This window comes from Canis lupus, chromosome 17 (genome assembly GCF_003254725.2).
Source record: "Canis lupus dingo isolate Sandy chromosome 17, ASM325472v2, whole genome shotgun sequence".
NCBI lineage: Eukaryota > Metazoa > Chordata > Mammalia > Carnivora > Canidae > Canis > Canis lupus.
The window spans coordinates 38,553,580-38,576,429 of NC_064259.1; the positions used below are offsets into that span (position 1 = coordinate 38,553,580).

At 41.3% G+C, this 22,850-nt stretch overlaps 1 protein-coding gene and 2 long non-coding RNA genes across 5 annotated transcripts in view; 2 read left to right on the forward strand and 1 right to left on the reverse strand.

The window, feature by feature from the left end:
• The window catches only part of RMND5A (required for meiotic nuclear division 5 homolog A), a 63,268-nt gene extending 49,092 nt beyond the window's left edge, over positions 1 to 14,176 (reverse strand). For all 3 annotated transcript variants that reach the window (XM_035700969.2, XM_025453855.3, XM_025453854.3), the window contains exon 1: positions 13,923 to 14,176. In XM_035700969.2, the coding sequence (XP_035556862.1) occupies positions 13,923 to 14,064 (142 nt within the window). In that variant the 5' untranslated portion in view covers positions 14,065 to 14,176. The remainder of the gene's footprint in view (positions 1 to 13,922) is intronic.
• A 739-nt stretch (positions 14,177 to 14,915) lies between these two features.
• On the forward strand, positions 14,916 to 20,014 carry LOC125752754 (uncharacterized). Its single transcript, XR_007402935.1, has 2 exons — positions 14,916 to 15,636; positions 16,249 to 20,014. It is a non-coding gene; the product is annotated as an uncharacterized LOC125752754 (long non-coding RNA).
• Positions 20,015 to 20,913: 899 nt separating this feature from the next.
• LOC112664346 (uncharacterized) overlaps positions 20,914 to 22,850 on the forward strand; it is a 34,035-nt gene continuing 32,098 nt past the window's right edge. The window contains exon 1 of the long non-coding RNA XR_003139654.3: positions 20,914 to 20,982. This is a non-coding gene — a long non-coding RNA (uncharacterized LOC112664346). The remainder of the gene's footprint in view (positions 20,983 to 22,850) is intronic.

Genomic DNA, 22,850 nt, shown 5'->3' on the forward strand with positions numbered 1-22,850 from the left:
ATGTGCCAACTGTGTCTTGTCTTGTCTTGTCTTTTCTCTTTTCTTTCTTTTCTTTTCTCTTTTCTTTTCTTTTCTTTTCTCTTTCTTTCTTTCTTTCTTTCTTTCTTTCTTTCTTTCTTTCTCTCTCTCTCTCTCTCTCTCTCTCTCTCTTTCAAGAGGGAGAGAGAGAGCAAAAGAAAGTGGGGGGAGGGAGGAAGAGGGACAGAGAGAATCCCAAGAAGGTTCCCCACCCAACATGGAACCTAAAGCACAGCTGGATCTCACAACCTTGAGATCATGACTGAGATCATGACCTGAGCTGAAATCAAGAGTCTGAACCACTTGGTGCCCCCAACTGCATATTTCAATGCTTTAAATAAACCTTCCCGGGCTCATGACCCATACACAACAATGAAAGAAACAGTTCTGAGGCAGTGCTCATCACTTAGTGACTACATGTACTCTTTTTTTTTTAAAGACTTTTTTTAGGGCAGCCCAGGTGGCTCGGCAGTTTAGCACTGCCTTCAGCCCCGGGCCTGACTCTGGAGACCCGGGATCAAGTCCCACATCAGGCTCCCTGCCTGGAGCCTGCTTTTCCCTCTACGTGTGTCTCTGCCTCTCTCTCCTTCTCTCTCTGTCCCTCATGAGTAAATAAATAAAAAATCTTAAAAAAAAAAAAAAAAAGACTTTTTTAAAAGAGAGTTTTAGGTTTACAACAAAATTGAGGGAGGGACAGATTCCCCATATACCTACTACCCTTACACATGCATAGCCTCTCCCGTTATCAACATCACCCACCAGAACAGTACTTTAAAACAAACAAACAAACAAACCAAGGATGAATGTACACTGACACATCATTATCACTCAAAGTTCATGGTTACCTTAGGGTTCATTCACCCTTGGTGCTGCACTCATGGATTCTGACAAATGTATATATAACAGCATATATCCATCACAATAGTATCATACAGAGCATTTTCACTGCCCTAAAAATCAACTGTGCTCTGCCTATTCATATCTCTCTTCCATCCCAACCCTGGCAATCATTGTCTCCACAGTTTTGCCTTCCTCAGAATGTTAGATAGTTGGAATCACATAGCATGTAGCATTTTCAGATTGGTTTCTTTTATCTGGTAATATGCATTTAAGACTCTTTCATGTCTTTTCATGGCTTGACAGCTCATTTCTTTTTAGCACTTAAAATTCCATTATCTGCATATACTGCACTTTGTCCATTCACCTACTGAAGAACATCTTGGTTGCTTCCAAGTTTTGGAAATTATGAATAAAGTTGCTATAAACAATGTATGCAGGTTTTTGTATGAGTATGTTCTCATCTCCCTTGGGTAAATACCAAGGTTCAAAAATGCTGCATCTCATGGTAAGAGTAATGTTTACTTTTGTAAGAAATTGCCAAACTGTCTTCTAAAGTGGCTGTATCGCAAAAGTACTTTTTAAAATCACTTTTAGGGGCGCCTGGGTGGCTCAGCTGGTTAAGCGTCTGCCTTCAGCTCAGGTCATGATCTCAGGGTCCTAGAATTGCACTCCATGTTGGGCTCCCTGCTCAGCAGGAAGTCTGCTTCTCCCTCTCACTCTCCCTCTCTCTCTCTAATGAATAAATAAAATCTTTAAAAAAATCACTTTCAACAGCTAAAATAATTGGTACGTCCATGAGAGATTTTAAATCCAAGCAAAGAACCAACACACATTGGTTAGTCTTTCAATACAACATAAAAGTATTTTAAGGATGATATTCTCAGAAAGTGCAATAGTCATAGTCTCTTCCAAAATCAGACAAACTAAATTAACATTTCTGAGTTCACTCTAAACCATTTTTTAGCAAGCCCAGCTAAGACTTCAAGCTCTGCCCTAAGGCTTCACTCCCTAGCCTTTCAGGAATTATGTCTATTAGTTTCAAAGAAATAATAAATTAGAAAAACGTTAAAAAAAAAAAAAAAAAAGAAAAGAAAAAAAAAAAAAAACGTTTGTTTCCATAGCATCCCATACCTGTATTTACCTATCAGAGTTTCATACTTCATTGTAAATATTTGTCTATTACCTCCATGAAATTACTGGAAAATAGAAAATATGATTGCTTAATCTTCAATGTTTAGCTCTATGCCCAATGTGCGGCTTAAACTCATGACCGTCAGATGGAGAGTCACATGCTCTACTGACTGCACCAGCCAAGGGCCCCTAATCAATTACATATTCTCAGCATTGGAGATTCTGGCACTACCAACACACTCTGAACCAATACCCACTGAAGTACCAGCAGTTTCACACTCAGCACCTCACTGATCTTCTACTCCCTTCCAGGATATTTAGTATGTACTATGCAATAGCATTATGGTCTAAATTTTCCAAATACTGAATAAATAAATACACACACCCCAATATCCAAATAAAACACACTCCTAGAAGAGAGCCCCCCCCCCCCAGTTGTTAAGTATCTTCCCTTTTCCAAGTAATGACCAATCCCTTCCCTCAAGAACCTAAAATATGGGGCACACCTAGGTGGCTCAGCAGTTGAGCATCTGCCTTTGGTCATGATCCAAAGGTCCTGGGATTCAGTCCTAGAACAGGCTCCCCCGCAGGGAGTCTGCTTCCCCCTCTGCCCATGTCTCTGTCTCTCATGAATAAATAAAATTAAAAAAAAAAAGAACCTAAAATAGGTAGGTAGACATGGGGAAAAAATTAATAGGCTTGTGTTTTGGGTAACAGTTTCTGTGTTTGTAAAAGAAAGCTATGCCAAGATTTGTCAAAAAAAACGAAATACATTTCAACTTTGGTACATAATATGTTCCTATAAAACTGTACCCAAGTCAGAATGTAGGAAGGTAGAACAAACTTACACAGTAAAAGGAGTGCCTAGTTCCCGCAAAGGGAAAAATTACAAAATTCCTAATTATTGCTTGGTTTTATAAGTAACTTTTCAATATAGTTCTATCATTTTGTACATTTACTTGTTCAATTATTTTCCTTCATTACTAATCACATGGCTTAAGTAAGACAACCATATGTCCGATTATATGACAAGATTTACTCATCATTTTGGCTCATCTAACACAATCAAGACAAAGATATTAAGATTGAAAACTAATGTTCTCATCCCTACTCAGTGTTTGCATTTTCGATTTTGTTTGCCACTTATTTTTAGGATATCAGAAAGGAAAAAAACTCTCAAATAATTGTACACACTGTTAAAGAAAGATAATATTGCTAAAACTAAACAGCTGGTTGGTAGGCAGCACTATAATGGTATAGCTTGATATGTCTTCTCATGGACGATAATCAAAAGTTCTAATTTGGTCTATAAAAGTCAGTGTAAAGGTGTCAATTACATGATGAAGTACATGCTGCCTAAGAGTCAAACACATGAGAGATGAGACCCCCCTATAATTAAAAGCACACTATAAAAAAATGGTGAAGCACAACACAGAAAATCATCAACTCTGATGATTATTAATTATTCAGATGTCCAAAATGGCTGAAAACATCACCACCTAGGACTAGAATATTTTGGTAGAAGCAAATAGTAGCACTCCCTAGAAATCACTAAGACCTGAATTAGCAATCTTATGAATATCATGGAGGCAGAAAAAATTTTAAAATATTCAAGTTTACGGGCAGCCCTGGTGGCTCCGTGGGTTTAGCGCCGCCTCCAGCCCAGGGCGTGATCCCGGAGACCTGGGATCGAGTCCCACATCAGGCTCCCTGCATGGAGCCTGCTTCTCCCTCTGCTTGTGTCTCTGCTTCTCTCTCTGTCTCTATGAATAAATAAATGTTTAAAAAAAAATAAATAAATAAAATATTCAAGTTTATAAATACTACATATATTGCATTTGAGTTCATCTGCATTATTAAAAGTTAACTCTGCTTCATAAAATGGACAGAAGTCTTAAATTTAGAATTAAGTGGAAAATAAAATGGCACACAAGTTTTTATGAGACTACAAAGAAATCTGTTTAGTAAACATAATCCTAACAGTACTTACTCAGAGGAGGGGGAAAAAAGGCACAAATAGAACATACTCCTTTTTTCCTAGAGGTGGTATACACTGAAAACAAAACAAACTTTTCTCAGCATATTAAGAGGTGGCAAATCTACAAAGTACAGTATTTTGGGGGTCAACCCCAGACCTCTCAGAACAGAATGCAGACTCAGGTGTGTCCTGATGCAGTATACCAAATCATAGTCTAGTGTGCTGCAAAACCAACCATAAGAGAGAGAGAGAGAGAGAGTAAATTTATATTTAAAAGCTAAATTAGGGATGCCTGGGTGGCTCAGTGGTTGGGCATCTGCCTTTGGCTCAGGGCATGATCCCAGAGTTCTAGGATCAAGTCCCACATCAGGCTCCCTTCAAGGAGCCCTCTTCTCCCTCTGCCTGTGTCTCTGCCTCTCTCTCTCTCTGTGTCTCTCATGAATAAATAAATAAATCCTTAAAAAAAAAAAGGCTAAATTACATGGTACAGACTAATAGCGATTCTAGAGCAGAGAGCTCAAAATGACTGGCATAGGGAAGAAACGGAAGGCTTCAAAAATACACGAGGAGGCAAGAACTGAGAGAGATGACAAGAAAAAGAGGACACACAGCACCAGTTTTTACATGTCTGCTAGACAGTCCCACTTTGGAGAGCCTATTCATTCCCTTCAAATTCAAAATACAGAGAATTAATCTCTAGCCATATCCTTATGTATTTCTGAAATGAAGGGCTGAACCAGATAAGGTTTCTTGTAGTCTTTAAGTATAAAAATCACACTTAAAAATCAAATTCAAATTTTACCTTCCCCTCTCATAAACTTTTCTTCCTGGTTCCATATGGTCTACCTGTCCACTCGTGCTCAAATCTTAGAATAATCATTGATTTTTCCAACCCTTCTCTCCCATCCTGCCAGACTACAACCACAACACCAAGTCCTGTTTAATTCCCTCCCTGAGGAGATCCCATGCATGGGTCTCTGTACATCTCTACCACTACTACCCAAAGACAGATCCCTCTTTCATCAGGTCTTAAGTTGACACTTAGTCATCTTGCTCTAGCCAAACAGTACTTACAACTCCAATCCACCTAAATGCTGCTAAATGGTCTCAGATCATGTCCCTGTTCAAAATGTACCCCGCACCCAAGTCATTCAAGGTCTTCCCAGTCTCCTATTTTCCCTGGTATCTGTGACTGTATAAACCCTGATTCTAATTTAATTTTAATTCTTTTATCCTATTTCTCCCCGCTCTGGTCCTTTGCTGTTCCCAGAATGCCTCTTGTACTCTCACTCCTCTGCACCTTTGTTCTTTCCAACTACCACTCTGGCTTCCTACTATCCACATTCAATCTCGGTTATTGAAACTTGACAGATTAGAGGACTCTCTATCTCCAATCCCACTCCTTCTTGCCTGTACCATTCAGTCAGCATTGGCCTATAAACATGGCCTTGCATTACCAGGCACTGTTTGTTAAAAACATACCAGTGTCATCTCCCTAACTAGACAGAAAGTTCTTAGAGCATGAGAACAATTGCTTGCCCTTTGTAACTCCCACAAGATTTAGCCTAGTTCCACATATAATTGGCAATTAATAACTATTGACCAGGTGCTCTAAAGTTCAATTGAAATCTCTCTTTCTCTCTCTTACACACACACACACACCAGCAGTTCTTTCTAACAGATTCTTCTCTTCCCATTTCTCTGATCTGCTAGTATTTGTACCAAAAGAAGCACTGCTATTTATACTGTGTCATGGTCATGGTTTTTTCCCCCATCTCAAATGTAAAAGTCTGATCTCATTATCCAACTGAAGTTTCTTGAAGACTTTCTTATGCTTTTTGAATATTCCTTATGGTGTCAGGCAGACCACTGGGCACAGAACGGTAGCTAACATACACCAGTATAAAGATATGTCAAAGTATCCCAATTAAAACACTGCTTAACACTGCTTAAAGGCATAGACCTTAAAAAACAAAAACAAAAAAGGCACAGACATTAAACACAACAAATATATCTTTTCAGATTTTAAAGCCAGTTTATATCCATTATCTATTCAATTCCCATAACTCTGTGACATAAATTACCAGTTTACTGAAGAGGATACAGGTTAAGCAAGATTATAAAACCAGTAAAGTGGCAGTGGCAAACCCAGATCTCCTGAGCTCATAAGGACAAAATGTTGTGGCCTACTCTCTAAGTGGCAGACTCATCTTATCTCCCTAACCAGCCTCCAAGTTCCAGAAGGATGAGGCCACATAGGGTGGTTCTTCCAAGTCACTCCTTATCTCCTTCTGAATACCTTCAAATAATCAATAATGAAATATTAAATCTATATGGACCCCACAGATAGAGCAAGCTCATCAAAGATGATACACAGCTGGACACAAATACCTCAAAATGAGAAATTAGTATACAGGCTCAATCTTTAGTGTTAGAAGACACTGCACTATAGCCATATGGACTCCCAGAACGCTGTTCCCTAAAAACCATTCTGAGCTGAGCCATATAATCACCAAACCCAAATAAGATCAAAGTATATTTCTAAAAGTCTCAAGTCCTGCTGGAGATTCTAGTCTCTGTTCCTTGAGAGATTAGACTAGCACCTAATCTAAGAGGAAGGCCAGATGTTTCTGCCATTTTTCTACAAACTCTTGAAGATTAAAAAAAAAAATCTCCAGTTTAGAGAGCATGATGTCCCTGGTATCTATCAACTTCTAGGGATTACACAGAGCACCATGGGGCTCCAATACAAAGCGACTAGAGTGCTCTAGAATTCTCCTCTATAGTGCATTTTAGGGTCATTTTAAAATATTTTACAGATGAAGAAGCAGGACCCCAAATAAAAACAAGAGAGTTTTAATGTCCCAAGTGAACAGTTTACCAAAACACCATTTTCACTCTCCTAACAACTAAGAGACTAAGACATGGAAAGGATGGAAATTTCTCTATATACCCTCATATGATCATATCACAGAAGCGTTGCCAAGTTTCTCTCTCACCAATGTTATTATCCAGTGTTAGAAACTACATAAAAGATAAAATAACCTTAGGAAAATTATTTTACTACATAAAGCATACAAGCAATTTCAAGTAAATTCCTAAAGGTAACATGAACCAAATTGTATTTTTTTAAATCTACAAATTAAGTTGCACTAGCAACTCAGTATTTGAATTGTATGAAGGTTATAGTGAAGAGGCAAGGCAAAAGTTGAAAAATACAAATAGAAAACACCTCATGACATTGTTATTGGTATAACTTGTAGCTACTCAACTATAACAGACATCTATCACTTTTGTCTGGGTGCAAGTTTTCCTTTCTAGAGCTCTCTCCATTGCCGTACATCTCCTGACACAGGGTAAGCAGAGCCCAAGGTAGCCAATGGATTCCATGCCCTGACCCCAGTTACTGATTGAGGGAGAAGCTTACAAACCAAGACAATATAGATACTCTCTGGTAATTTTATGTTTGAAAATGCAGGAAAAAAAACAGCATATTCCTGTCATTGGGATCACTGTGATATAGGATATGAACTCCACTGGCCACTTTTACCTCCATGTGGAGAAAGCTCCTCTGAGAATGAAGCCGACCATGGAAAGCACAGTTGAGTGAGGAAGAGAAAAAGATTAGTCCTTATGACATTCTTTCTGCTTCTGGAGCTACCTGGCATTACCTCAGCCTATTTAGTCACAAGTGAACAAAGTCCATTTTAATTAAAACTATTCTGTCACCTGCAATCAAAAGACTCCCGAGTAACAAACTAGTCTGAATGAATAAGGTGCCAAATAACAAAGAATTATCTCCTAAGAGGCTGGAAAGGAATGGCTGACAAAGTTAAATCAGCTTCTAAACCTAACTGGAAATACCAACACTAACCTACTATTATTCTCACCATCTAATACAGCCCAGGTAGCTTGCTAACTAGTCTATTCTTTTCTTAGGGTATCTGAACAATGACTACTGTTATTCACTCCAACTTTTCTGACCTACTTATCTGCTACTTCCCAAAATAGACGTTAAATATAGTTATCAAATTTTATTCAATTCAAATTTAAAGACCTTCTTCTCTTAATAATGTCTTGTTAAATATTCAGTAAAAAGCTGAGAGATCAGATATTGTAGCCTACTCCAAGTACCCCAAACAATAAGGCTGAATAAACAAACCACTTGTCTACCAAATCCTGATCCTTTAATATTTATTCAATAGAATATATTCATCCCTGGTAGGCTCTGAAAAGCACAGAAATTTATATATATATATATAAATAGGCATACTTTTATAATATATTTATGTATATGTAAATATATATAAAAGTATCCCTATTTATATATATATAAAATATATACAACTCCAATTCTAGAATGAAGAGTTACACCTACCATGTGACCCTGAATCAATTTTCTGTCTACTGATAACAAGTCATACCACAGAAATTATTTTAAAACATGGCCACCACAATTTGCTTTTTCTTTCATGCTTATAATTGTCTATTTACTTTCTCATTTGTTACCTTCAAATTTTAAAAACTGGAAGCAGTTCTGCAACTGGTAACTAAATTCTCTTTGATTCACCTAAGAAAGAAAGATGGAGGATTATGGTTTGAATGAGTATTACTAAGAGTCAGACCACACAAACACGCAAGTTCTAGAAGCTAATATATGTGTTTACCACTCCTACAAATCAAGTTGTCTTTACCAACTTGCAAATTGCAATAACACTAAGCCTAAATCACAGTAAGTAGAATTGCATGTCCAATGCCTCAAAGTAAAAATGAAGAGTGACAAATTATTATTCCCCTGAATTTTCTTAAAAATTTTCCTGGAAGCTAGAATTTATCTGTGAGGTAGGCAACTAGGTAGTCCAGAAATAAAAAGAGAGTAGGAGGGAGATTTCTTCCTGGGTATCCTTTTTTTGTCATTTGAATTTATACCATTTGAACATATTATCTCAAAATAAATAAAATCTAAATTTAGAAAACTAAAAAAAAAAAAAAATGAGAATCATTTTCAGATACAACTCCCTATAACAGCCCAGAAATAGCTTGTTTAAAAAAAAAAAAAAAAACAGCTCCACGCCCAGCATGGGGCTTGAACTCACCACCCTGAGATCAAGACCTGAGCTGAAATCAACAGACATTTAACTAACTGAGCCACCCAGGTAGCCACCTAGCCTAGAAATAACTTTTAAAAATACGACACACCCTTGACTCCTACAAAGATTGTACTTTTGTACTTTTCCTAGTACACTTCAAACATGTTATGAATGCTACCCTATTGTTTCAGTCTAATCTCCATTTACCAAATGTGAAAATAGAGTATCAGCAATACATGACATATACTTCTTTTCTGTTCTCCCTTCTACCATACAAGTGCCGATGGGAAACAAAATATATTTGCCAAGAGAAAAAAAATAAATGCTAAAAACCATACAAATAATTACAAATCAAGTCACAAAAATTTATCCATATTATCTGTTAATCAAGGTTTGTCCAAAGAATGATTCCCACACTACTGACGTGAATGGTGATTTTAGCGGTATGTGAAGTATTTTAATAGTCATGAATTTACTTTTAATAGTTTATCTAATACACCAAATCTATGATTTCACAAATATCAGTGCCTACGGTGAAGATAAATCTACGTAAGTGAAACCATGAACCCATCTGAAAAACAAGAGCACACATGTGAGAGTGAAGTTTGAGAAGCACCAGTGCATTACCCAAATTAGATCAAGGGCACACTGGGAATGATCACCAAATAGTATCAATCACAATGCATCTTAAATTAGACCAAACTTCATATGCACAGGGAAACTCACTGAAAAGCTGGTACAACTAAATAACAGTGCTCTCTCCTCTTTCCAAAAAGTTGAGAAAATTAAGAGAATCTAAAGTTTAATCAAAGTAAGGTTAAGAATCCGAGCTTGGTACAATCCTTGAACTTCTAGCAAATTAAGCTTAAAAATGGTATTCCTTTCCCATCCCAAACACCTCAGCACAGACCTTTCATTTGCTGTGAACAGTCCTCTTTAATCCCTTTTACTTCAGACACCTAACTCAGCAGGTTCTGGATCACTCCCCCATCATCCAATCTACCACTCTGAAGTTCCCCAGGCAGCTCTTGGGCCTGAAGAAAGCCTTTAAGTCAATCAGTCTTCAGGAAGAAGAATGATCAGAATTCAGAACTTCTTTTTAGTATTCGCTGTCATTCTTTACTGCCTCTTCTCTCTTCTATTACTGCTATGCTGCCCCTCAAATACTAAAACTCCATGGCTATGACCTAGCCAAAGCCTGCACTTAACTGTCAGAGCCTTATACTCTCAAAGGACTCCTCTGACTTAGGCCTCACATTCCCATTAAAAATAAATAAATTAAAAAAAAAAAAAAAAAAGATTTTCCTTTTCCCAGACTGGACTTGGTTAGGGGTAGATTAAATGGCAGAGTACAAACTAATCCACCAGGTGTGAGTGACCATCCACATCACCCTTCTTCTCCCAAAAGGTATTTGAATGAAGACAAATGCATTTTAAAATAATTAATTACAGAAAATTTATATGAAAGAATTTCAGGCTATGTAGAGGCAATTTAGAGCAGATGAAAGAAATGTTAGGGCTCACTGCAGGACTATGTGTAGGCCAGTTGCCAGGTGAGCCCCCTTTGGCCAGATTTTATTCACAATCTGGAATAAAAGTGGTGAGAGTGGACAAGGGTCGTCAACAGACTTACTAAATAACCCATTTAGTAAAATCAGTTTCCACCACAAACTATTCTAACTGTCCTCATTTAGTACAGTTGTTCATACTTTGGAAAAAAGATATTTAAACATAAGAAAAATAGGGGATCCCTGGGTGGCTCAATGGTTTGGCCCCTGCCTTCAGCCCAGGGCGTGATCTTGGAGTCCCGGGATCGAGTTCCACATCGGGCTCCCTGCATGGAGTCTGCTTTTCCCTCTGCCTTGTGTCTCTGCCTCTCTCCCTCTCTGTGTCTCTCATGAATAAATAAAATCTTTAAAAAAAAAAAAAAAAGCGTATAAACATCAGAAAATATAAATCATCCTTAAAAACTTAACTAATCCCTTGACCATAGCTAAAAAGGTATTTCTGAATCAGGCAGTTACTCACCATCAGTATGATACCATGATCTATATGGTTCCCAAGATTCTACTTTATTCACATCATATTCTTACAAGAATATTATCACAACTCCAGAGAATGAGATCCAAAGCCCAGACAGATGGTCCCAATTGGAGCCCCTCTCTCAGATCATAGGAGCTCACAAGATCAATTGCCCAGACAAATATATTCAAACTTGAAAATGGAGTTCCAAATTCAGATTTCAGTAGACATGACTTTAGGAAGGGTATATCTAAGATACAAATGTAATAAACACCACATCACTAGCAAAGAATATCAGAAATTACCTGCTTTGAAAATTCCTATAATCTAGATACCAAAGCACGATGTCTGCCTTCACACATAAGAATACTGTAAGAAAAAAAAAAGAGTCCACTTTGGAAACCAGACCTGGTATTTATTTTTCTTTCGTGTTTCATAACTGCCTTTAGTCATGTAATCCTATTATTAAAAAATTAAAGAAAATCAAAGAAATAGTAATATCAAACTGCAATTTGGTAGACAAGACAGTAAAAAATAGGTGGCTGAGAAAGGAACATATGTAATTCACCAAGTCAGACCATTTGAATAGTATGGCATACTCTGTGGCTAATACCCTCACACCATATATTCCTTGCGAAACTCCAATACCAAGCAAAAACAATCTGTCTAAAGCAAACTCCTGCTTCAGCATTTTCTGCCAATTATTTTATCCATCTAAGATAGGCCCCAAATTCCCTAAAATGAGGCTTGCAATCACATTCCCCTTTAATTAATACCACCCCCCTCCTTTTTTGTAGGAAGATATTTTACTTTCCATCTTCTCTCTCAAATTTTGCCTATCCAACCCCTCAATCTCTGACCTGGTCCCTAAAAAGGAAACGCTCCTTCCACCTCTCCAAGTTTAGAACCTTCACTCATTCTCTACCTTCCAGTCTTTAACAAGACAAAGATTTCCTGTAACAGATGGGCAGGAAGGTGGACAGAGACAGAGGGACACAGGCACGCACACACCCCTCCCATTCCTGTACTTAAACAGCCTTGGGCCTCCTTACACTTCAGTTCACACATTTTTCTTTACACCCACTAATCTAGTTTATTTTAACTCTTTGAAGCTGCAAGCACAGAGGGTCACTGACTTCCAATAGCCAAATACAAGCTGCACAACCTCTCTTTTTCTAAGCTCCTGCCTTTTCTGCTTCTGCTGGCTCCTCCAGCTCTCTCTCCAAGAGGCGTTCAAGGTGTGGTTAGACCCTACAGTCTTTCTTCCCTGCTGCCTACGTGACCTCCTTCACTCTTCTCTGTAGAAATACTAGGAAACCATCTTCGATCATACTTTCCCCAATTCTAACCATGCATCTTTAGCCACCAGTGAACATTAAGTTCTTGATTCTGTCTTCACTAGCCCTTCAGCTTTATCTCACATGCCCCAAATCAAATTCACCAAAGCCTTCCCAGGACCCCCCATCCAACTCCACCTCGGCTTCCCCTTCACAGGCAGCCAACTCCACCTCGGCTTCCCTTCACAGGCAGCCAACTGGTCTGCTTATTTTTCCATATTAATATTTTAACTCCCATTCCCACTACGGTTGCAGGCTCACTTCTTATCTGGACTTCAAAAGTGACTGCCATGTTCAGAATAAGAGGTTTTCAGACTCCTTTATTATGGGCTAGCACTTCCCCTCCACTGAAAGGAGTCTAGAAAGAAAGACGTAGGAGAGGAAAGGAGGGGAGAGGCTCAGCTGCACCACTGTCTTCACCTCACCCTATGTAACAGCATTTCATCCCAGCTACCAAACTTTCCATAAATTGCTGTTCAGCTAGGAGTTGAGAAGGCTCCTCCAAACTCTTGAATGAACCCATTAAATAAAGTCCTTCATTTCTTGAGCAGGAGGAACACCACTATGAATATGTTACTCTAAGGATACCAGACCTTTAATGTTACTTAAAAAAAAAAAAACCCAAACCAAAAACCCTCCCCAACCAGCTTCCACAAGTTAACTTCCGCAAAGTATCTGCCCCCAGGTCCTAGAGCAATAAAGAAATAATCTAGGCAGACCACCTTCTACAGAAAATCGTGTTTTCTAAAAGGAAAACAAGTAAAAACTTGACCAGGTAAGGCAAGTATCTCACAACTTGCGCCACAATTTGCTTCAGGAAAGTTGCCTGTTCTTCCTCAGGCTACATTAGGAGAGCTGAACAGTTCGATTCGGCTCGTTTCCTAGGAATCCTGTCTGTGCTGCTGCGGAGCTAAGAGCTGCTTCCACACAAGAGTCAAATCGTGAAGTTGCAGCAACGGCTGTTCTGTTAACCCACAGCTAAGAATAACACTCGACTTTCTAATTTAAAAAAAGAACGGAAAGAAGAAGAAGAAGGGGTAAAAAAAAAAAAAAAAAAAGACTTGGAAAGTAAGTCCCCGGACCAAGGATCTGGGGCAGAAGAAGGGGCTTCCGGCACTGACCCTCTCATCAACCAGAGCCTTGGGTCCAACGCACTTAGCGCACCTTCGACCGCGGGGACCTGAGCGCGCCCGGCCGGGCGGGGGCGAGGGCCGCCCACCCCGGGACGGTGGCAGTTTGCAAGGGCCACGGACCAGCCCCCACACACGTCTAAGCCGGCTGGACCCCGTTCCGGGCTGGGTTTCCGGGTGGAGGGCGCTCACTCTTTATTGACAACGAGGTCGGGGCAGGTTCGAGGCAAATCGGGAGAAGGAACAGTCACAGGGGCAGGGGCGCGGGGTGGGGTGAGGGGTCTCCGCGTCTCGGGGGAGGCAGGGGCATCCCTCCTGGCCCGCCGGGGCCCGAGGGGCCGGGCCCTGCCCCGCGCGCCCACCCGGGCCGCCCTACCGTGGCTCTGCAGGATCTCGTGCTTGAGGCCGCCGGTGTAGTCGATAAGCTCCTCCAGGCCGCGCTCGCACAGCTGCCCGTAGCCCGAGAACTTGTGCAGCACCTTCTCCAGCTCGCGCTCCACCGTCACGCATTGATCCATCCCGGAGGCGGCGGCGGCGGCGGCGCTCGGCTCCCCGGCGCCCGGGTGTCCGCAGCCGTTCGGCCCGGGCCCGGCCGAGGCCGCGTCCTGCTCCTCGTCCCCCAGGCGGGCGGCGCGGGCGGCGGCGGCGGCGGCGGCGACCGAGGCAGCGGGTGCGCTAGCCGCGGCGCCGGGGGAGCCCGGTGCAGCCCGTGCCCGCCTGCCCCATGCCCCCTCCCCCCCGCCCCCGGAGCCTCGCCGCCGATCCCGCTCGCTCTCCGCACCCGGCCCCGCGACCCTGGTCCTCGCCCGCCGCGTTCGGCTGCCCGCGGCGGCGCCGCCGATTGTTTTTGTTTTCACGGGAACCGACCGATGACCTGGTTCTCCCGGGCGGCACCAAGCGCCGCCGACCCGAGGGGTGGGGGGAGCAGCCACCCCAGCAAGGGAAAGAGGCGGCGCGGGCCGTACCAAGCGCACCCTCGAGGGGGAGCCGCCTAGCGTTCGCGGGCGGAGGACGCGACGGCCGTCCGCTCACGCCGCCGCTCTAAAGGTGTGGGCAGTACCACGCGGGATGCGTGCGAGGGAGAGGGCGAGGGTGGAGCAAGAACCCAATTGGCCCGAGGAGCTCAAAAGGGAACTTTGGAGACAGCCCCGGCGCTCGCAGAGCGCTACAACTGCGCTCTCCGTAAACAAGAGGGTGGAAACCGTCCCTAACCACTCCGCCCAGAAACGGGGAAAAAGAACCAATGGGCGCGGGCGGTACGTAAGGGACCAACGTCCTCCAATCCCTGGCTGAGGCGTAAACCCTCAGCCAATCGTAGCCTAGGGGCCGAACCAACGGTCTCGCTGTTGGAGGGGGGTGACTTGGGGTGCGTACTGGGAAGCAAGTTATTTCGGGAAAGCCAGGAGGGAGAACGAGACAGAGGGGAAGGTCTGTTTTCGAAAGGAGTTCGCCCCGGTCATCATCTGTGTCCTCTCACCCGCACTCCTGGGACTACTGTTATTCCGAAGTTTGGGAAGACGGGACTCGTCGGACGGAAAACGGAGCCCGGCGGGGCGGGGGTGATGCCGGAGCACGGCCGAGGAGGGCTGCTCGGTAGCCGCGCGGGGCGGGCGCGGGGAAGGGCCCAGCGGGGCCGTCGGAGCTGCTGCGACGCTGGTGCCGCGGGGAGGTCGCGCTGCCCACCCCGCTGTCGGCCTCGGCGCCTCGGCCCCAGGGCTTGGACTCTCCCAGCCGGTAGCCGGCGCGCCGCACGGTGTGCGGGCAGCTCCACGCAGTGGAAAGCCGCGCGGGAGGGCGGCCCCGCCTGGCCCCTGCTCTCTGGCGCCTTATTCCATCCATACGAACTGAGTCACCTCCTCCTTGGCGTAAATCCTTCCCCGACCGCCGCGGGGTCTCCAGCCTCGGCCTGTATCCCCTCGCGCACTAGGCTCCAGTGGCGTTGTTAGCTTTCCTCGGAAAGCCGCATTAGTTAATCACCTCGGGGCCTCTGCGCTTAGCTCCTCGTTGGCCTGGAAAACGCGGACACCTTTCTCATCCTTGTCTCAGTTCACTTGTCCGCTCAGAGGACCCTCCCCTGACCACCCTGATAGGTACACCGCTCCACCTTCCTGCGCTCCTCCAGTGTTGTGTCATATTTTTTTGTATATATATATCAGCCGTATCACCAGTTTTCTTTCACACCATTTGTTAAAAGCTGAAATAACCGGGTTCGATTTTTCGTTTCCTTTTCCGCCAGCCCTTCTTCAGTAAATCCCCATAAAGGCAAGCCCCTTCCCCATCTTTATCTGTGCCCGAAAGTGGTGCCTAGCAACATAGTGGGCTTTTTTTTTTTTTTTTTTTTTTTTTTTTTTTTTTTTTTGTAATTAAGGCGAAATCTTGTTGAGTCTCAATTTCCTTTTTTATAACTTGGAAATAACTGCAGTTAATAGTGCAGCATGGGATTCTTGGGAAATTAAGTGAGATATCATATGTAAACATTAATAGTAAGCAAGGAATAGCCATAGGAGAAATGGTGGTGGTTAGTATTGCCTGTTCCCAGAAGTAAATCTGAGATGGCAACCTAAAATGGAATCATGTTGATCTAGTCTCGAGTCAATTTATTCATTTCTTGGTGATTTTCAAGAGTGGCCCTAGCTATTGCTGTTATAAATCTCTTTTCCCCTCTCCACCAAACCAATTTTCTTTCTCCTCTTTCTTGGCAGATGGTCCCGATTGCTGTTTCACTGAGAAGATAAACATCCAGCTCCAGCATCCTCTGCCATTCTTCTCAGAGTATTTGTACCATCCGTTGTGAACTGTTGTCAAGTATTTGAAGGAATGAGAGTTTTTTCTACCTTCTAAGTTGCCAGCCTCGACTTGCTGGCTTCATCTCACCTTCCTCCAGACCTCCTTCCCCTCCTATATACTAGGTTCTTCCTTTCTGCTTTGAGACTGAATGGAACTGACCTACCTGGGGAATTGGGAGAGAGATGGTTTTTGTTTATCCCTTCTCAAATGCTTTCCTTTTCCTCTACTCTTCACTGCTAAACTGCCCAGACAAACCTTTTCACTTTTTCCTCCCTGACCTCCTTGATAAGCTCTCTCTTTTCTCAGTATTTTTTTTTTCCTCGAGCTCACCGCTACACAAGAAAATTCTGACTTACTCTCACCTGTAAAATTCTCCCTTGACATTGCCCTGGTAAAATAATTCAGTCACACCTTCTCCCTTTCTGGCTCATTTAGCCGTCTATGTGGGTGGGTATTTGCCTCAGGTTTTATCCTCAACCTCTTTTTCCTTTACCTGCTGTCCTGGGACAACACATTACAATTTCCCCTCTCCAGCCATAATCTGCCTCATAAACTCTAGCTTCACATTCCCTCCAACCACCAAGACAGCATCATCCAGAGGACTCATTACCTCCAAGCAACATACTAAAAAAAGTGCATTATTTCTTTTCAAAATCAACTTTATTCCCTTTGACTCCTCTGTTTTTTGTCAGCATTACCTTATGTTTGTCAGCATTACCTTAACTCCTAGCTACAGCTACCACTTCTCCATCCTTATCTTTTGTTGAGTAACTTCTATACCCAACATGGGGCTTGAATTCAACCCCAAGATCAAGAGTCTCTTGCCCCACCGACTAAAGTTGGGTATCCCTCCATCCTCATCTTTAACTTACCTGCAGGACTCTCAACCCTTTATCAAATGCCTCGACTCCACTAACTTGTTTACATTGCTACCCATCTCCATCCTTCCCAAGATCCTTTTGCTAATTCAACTGCCTTCATTCACTCCCAGAATATTGATGTTCCTCAGGATTTTGTCCTCATCAGTATCCCTAGGGATACAGATTATCTTCTCCCTTTTTTATTCATCTTCCACATGTAGTCAAACATCAAGTTCTATTGAGTCTAATTTCCTAATGTCCTAATGTGGCTTTTTACTTCTGCATCCTCATCATTTGTAGCTTTGAGATATTTCTAAGATAGTTGCTTCTCTTACCCCTACAGTGCCACCAAATGAATCTTTATTCTCCTCAAAAGGTTGTTATAGTAATTAAATGAGGTAATCTATCTAAAGCATTCAACATAATGCCTGACGACATAAGAGTTATTATCCACTGATCAGAAATAATCATACAAATAGCAAACTATGTTGTACACCTGAAACTAATATGTTATATATCAATTATACCTCAATTAAGAAAAAATAAAGAACCAATTACCCCCCATTACCTACAGCTTCAAATCATAACTCTCAGCTGGATTGTCTGCCCAGTGTAGCAACCCATCACAATCCCCCCATCCAAAGACTGGACACTTTCACATTTTTAGAGTGAAGTGAGCATAGTTCACACATGTTTTTTCCTCTCCTGGAATGCCTTTCTTTGTCCAAAGCCATTCAAATCCTCCCCTTTCTTCAAGTAACAAGTCCCAACTTTTCTGATACCTTCTAAATCTTGGCCTGCATTCTTCAGTATGGTAAATCACCAACTGTATGTAGCTTTTAAAATTAAATAAAATTAGAAATTCAGTTCCTCAGTTCTACAGACCACATTTCAAGTACTCAGTAACCACATGTGATTAGTGGCTACTGTGCTAATCCATCACTGTAGAAAGTTATTTTGAAAAGTGCTGATCTAGAACGTGACCACAGTACAGTTACCAGCCAATCCTTGAACTGCTATAGGACCTCTGTGTTAAGTCATTTAATTCCTAAGTCTCTTCTTGTTTAACTTCTCCAGTTTGTTTACTCAATTAGATTGTTAGCTCCTAGATCCGGGCTGACTTTTCTTTTTCTCCCATATGACAATCAGCATAGAAAAAGTGCTTTAGGTATTTGTTAAAGGAAAGAGCATAATAAGAGAAGAGCCTTCAGGGCGCCTGGCTAGCTCAGTTGGTAGAACATGTGACTCTTGATCTCAGGGTTGTGAGTTCAAGCCCCATGTTGGGTGTAGAGATTACTTAAAATCTTTTAAAAAAGAGAAGAGGCTTCAAATTTACCCAAAGAGAAAAATAGTACTTGTAAGGGCAGAGAGCTCTACGTTCCCTCCATAGTTTGTATTGGCCCTTCCTATAGTGCATAATTGCTTTAAGCCTTTATGATTTCTCAGAGGAGAGTCTCTAGAAGCAAAAGGGGGAAAAATCAGTTTTCAGAACAACTGCAAATTATTTTTCTGTGGTTGCATTTTCACCACACAATAAAAAAGAATTCCTACAAAAACACAAAACCCCACTCCAGTATCAAATGAACTCCTGCCCCCATACTCTGTTTAATCTGGAGAACCTCTCATTTGTGGTCCTTCTGGACTTTGCTCTGGTCCTGCTTTTCATTTTAAATTTGATTCTCTGTCACATTTATGCAACTATTAATTGAAAGAAAAGGAAAAGAAAACCTTTGTCTTATGACTAAAATACATATTCATCATAAGGAAATTAGAAAAAGAAATAATACATAAATTATAATCTCATGAAATCCCAGAAACCAGAAAAAAATTAATTTTAACATTTTAACATTTGGAGTGAATTTCCAGAGTTTTTCCTGTGTATACGCATATACCCATATGTGCATTTTCATAAAAACTAGGTCTTTTTATGTACATTTTGTAAACTGCTTTTGTGGTCCACTTCACAACTTTTCTCTAACAGCAACAAAAGTTTTTAGGACTGCCTTTTTTTTTTTTAATGTAATCTCAACACTCAACATGGGGCTTGAACTCACAACCCCAAGATCAAGAGTCACAAGCTCTTTGACTGAACCAGCCAGGCACTCCAGAACTGCTTTTGACATCTTTTGAAATGTTTAATAGCTGTTGCACATTACTAGAACTTAGCACTCACCCTTATTCAACATATCTCATATTTATATTTTTCACTTTCATTTATTCTTTGAAATCTGAAACTACATAGAGGCAAGATAGAAAAAGTCAAAATTTCATCTTTCCAATTTGAGAATTTATTTTAAAAACTGCTTTAAAAATGTACTGTTATGCAAAATACATTTTTGATAACGGTAAGAAAGACTTTATAAAAAAAGACCTTGAGGAAAAGAGCTTGTTAATTACTTACTGTTCTAGCTCACAGCTAACATAAAAGAGTAAACTGACAAAATGTGTAATGAAATACTGAATTACACAAAATAGTAGTCCTCATCTCTTAAGTCAATTTTCATCATTTTCAATTTTTTTTTATTTTATTTATGATAGTCACAGAGAGAGAGAGAGAGAGAGAGAGGCAGAGACACAGGCAGAGGGAGAAGCAGGCTCCATGCACCGGGAGCCTGATGTGGGACTCGATCCCGGGTCTCCAGGATCGCGCCCTGGGCCAAAGGCGGGCACCAAACCGCTACGCCACCCAGGGATCCCAATTTTCATCATTTTCAAATAAAAAAAATCTCCACACATTTCTGGGAATTGTTGCTAAGACCAGTTTAACAAATGAGTAACTACAACCACAAGCAAAAAAAAAAAAAAAAATACTGTGAATGTTTTCCACTTTGTTTATGTCTTCTGTGTGGTTTGGGGCAGATTGCCACTTAAATGCCTCTTTGCTGGCTGGCTAGATGATACTTACCTGCCATTATGACCTGCTGTTAGGAATTGGATGGGCAGTGGTGACAATAACTTTTTCTTCTGTATCCACTACCCCTGTGTTTCAACCCCACTAATGTTTGTCAAAAGACAGCCTCTCTGTCACTAGCAAAACCTAACCCCAGTGTAGCCTTCCTCACTTTTGGAGGCCAGGGCACTTTGATTGGTTGCCCACCAATTAAGCTACCCCCTTATATATCTCTGTAAGTATGGTATGCAGGCTTTGCTCTCATATATGGTACCAAACCTGTATGGAAGTATTTATACCTTTTGGATCTGTTCTTCACCTCTCTGTGTTTTACTGGCCCAAATCTTTTTCCTTCTGGAATCTGGGGTGTCTTTCTATACTTTATTTCCTGCTCACTCTTTTGTGTACTTTACTGGGTATAGCAAGAAGGGTGCTAACACTGAAGTAATTCATTCAACTCCTCCCAACCTAAGTTTCTTTATCTATAAAGTGAGAAGCTTGCAATAGGTGACCTTTTAGGTCCTTCCAGTTTTAAAATTATAGAGATGCCAAGATTTATTAAGCAGCATGTGAGGTGTGACACAACCAAACAGGAATGAACATAGGCACCCTCTCCACTTTTGAAAGCTTTGAGTCTGAATCATTATTCCCTCATGGAAATGCAGTGTTGTTGTTGGTTAGGTTTTGTTTTGTTTTTGCTTTATTTATCCCTCATTATAATAGTAACTACCTACCATTTATTGAGTGCTTACATTATGCCAGGCACTTTGCTTTAAATGTGATTATCCAAAGCAACCTTTTGGAGTAAATATTATTATATTTGTCCCCATTTTACAGATGAAGAAACTGAGGTGTGACGGGGTTAAGTAATTTCTCCAGGATTACACGAATAAGACATGGTAAGAGCTGGAATTTGAATTTTTTTTTTAAGATTTAATTTATTTATTTATTTATTTATTTATTCATGAGAGACAGAGAGAGGCAGAGACAAGCAGAGGGAGAAGCAGGCTCCATGCAGGAAGCCCCACGTGGGACTCGATCCCAGGACTCCAGGATCGCGCCCTGGGCCAAAGGCAGGCGCTAAACCGTTGAGCCACCCAGGGTCCCCGGAATTTGAATTTGAATCTGTCTGACTCTAAGTCCATAAGCCACTATGCCTCAAAAAGCCAAAATTACACTTTGTACTTACTTGATAAGTACAAGATTTCTGCTAGAACAGAGGCTCATTTACCCTAGGTTGTGTGGTTTGGTATCAGGAGCTCAGGGCTAAGAGGCACAAAAATTGTAATTAACACTTCTACTTATCAACTTTTCAACTTTAGGCAAGAACTTAAACAAGCAGCCTTTCTTTTTTTTAATAACAATATCTGTTCTACCTACCTTGAAGCATTGTTGAGAGAAACATACATATATATATTTATAAAGTAATATGAATATACTTTATATAATAAATGTATACATTTCATTAGTAAATATATAAGAGCATGTGCATATATGCATTATATATGTAAAGTGCTCTATAACCCATTAAGCCCTATAAGAACTTAGGGTGCTATTATTTCCTCTTATTATGTATGCATTTGATTCATCTGTTTATGCATCTGTTCAGAGTCTGGGCTGTAAATTGCTAAAATACAAGATTCATGACTTTTGACAACTTTGGGGAGATTCCAGGTAGTAAACTAAGCTAATGTTTTAAAATGGCCTTTTAAGGAAACTTTCAGTTCAACTAACATGAAGTAATCCCATTCCTCTAGGTTGTCCCTAAAAAGCCCTAGAAATAGTACAAAAAACAAGCATAGTAATAGTTTGGAAGGTAGAAAGAAATTGTGCTACATAGGAATCTGGATACTTGAGGAATGATACACAATGATAAATTTCCAGGTTTCTTTATTTCCTCTTAGATCTCAAACAGGGCAATACAGAATCCTCCAATGCAGCATTATGAACAGGCACAAACAATAAAAGCTCCAAGAAAAGTCTGTTTTCCCTAGACAAAGGATGGAAAAAAGAGTAGCCTCACAATGGAGAGCCTTATTGGCAATTCTGTCCTACTCCGGCCAAATACAGAAAAACTACACCCTCTAATCCTAGCATGGTTTCAGCAGAGCTGAGCAAGGAGTTAATTTTCCATTCAACCCTCCCTAATGATGTACATGAGAGGCAGCATTCCAGTTCCCCTGCAGGATGGTTTTGGCAGGGCTGGAGTGGGGAGCTGACCTTCCATCTCCTGCCTGGCAAAAGCAGGTGGTGCTCCAGTTTCCCCAGCAGGCAGTATCAGCAAAGAGAGGGGAGCTGAGTTTATACCCTGACTCAGATGCAACAAGACAGAGTTGGTGCCCCACTTTCACTGTGAAGTTGCCAGTGGAGTAAGGGGGGAGCTGAACTTCCACCCCACCCATTTGCAACCAGGCGGTGTGAGTCAGTGCTTCACTTTTGCCAAGGTGGTATTGGCAGGGCTCAGAGAGAAGCTAAACATACACACCCAGCAGCCCATGTGCTAAATCTCAACAGGAAACTTCCTGCTTTAAAAGTAAATTAAAAAATTGATTGATTGATTGATTGATTGATTAAATAGAATCCAGAGCTCCATAATCTAATATCTAAAATGTTCAAGATACAAAAAAAAAAAAAAATCACTCATCCAAGAACCCAGAAAATCACAACATGAATGAGAAAAGACAATCAAAAGATGCCAATAATGAGATGAATCAAATGTTGGAATTCTCTGATAATTATGTTAAAGCAGCTATCATAGAAATACTTC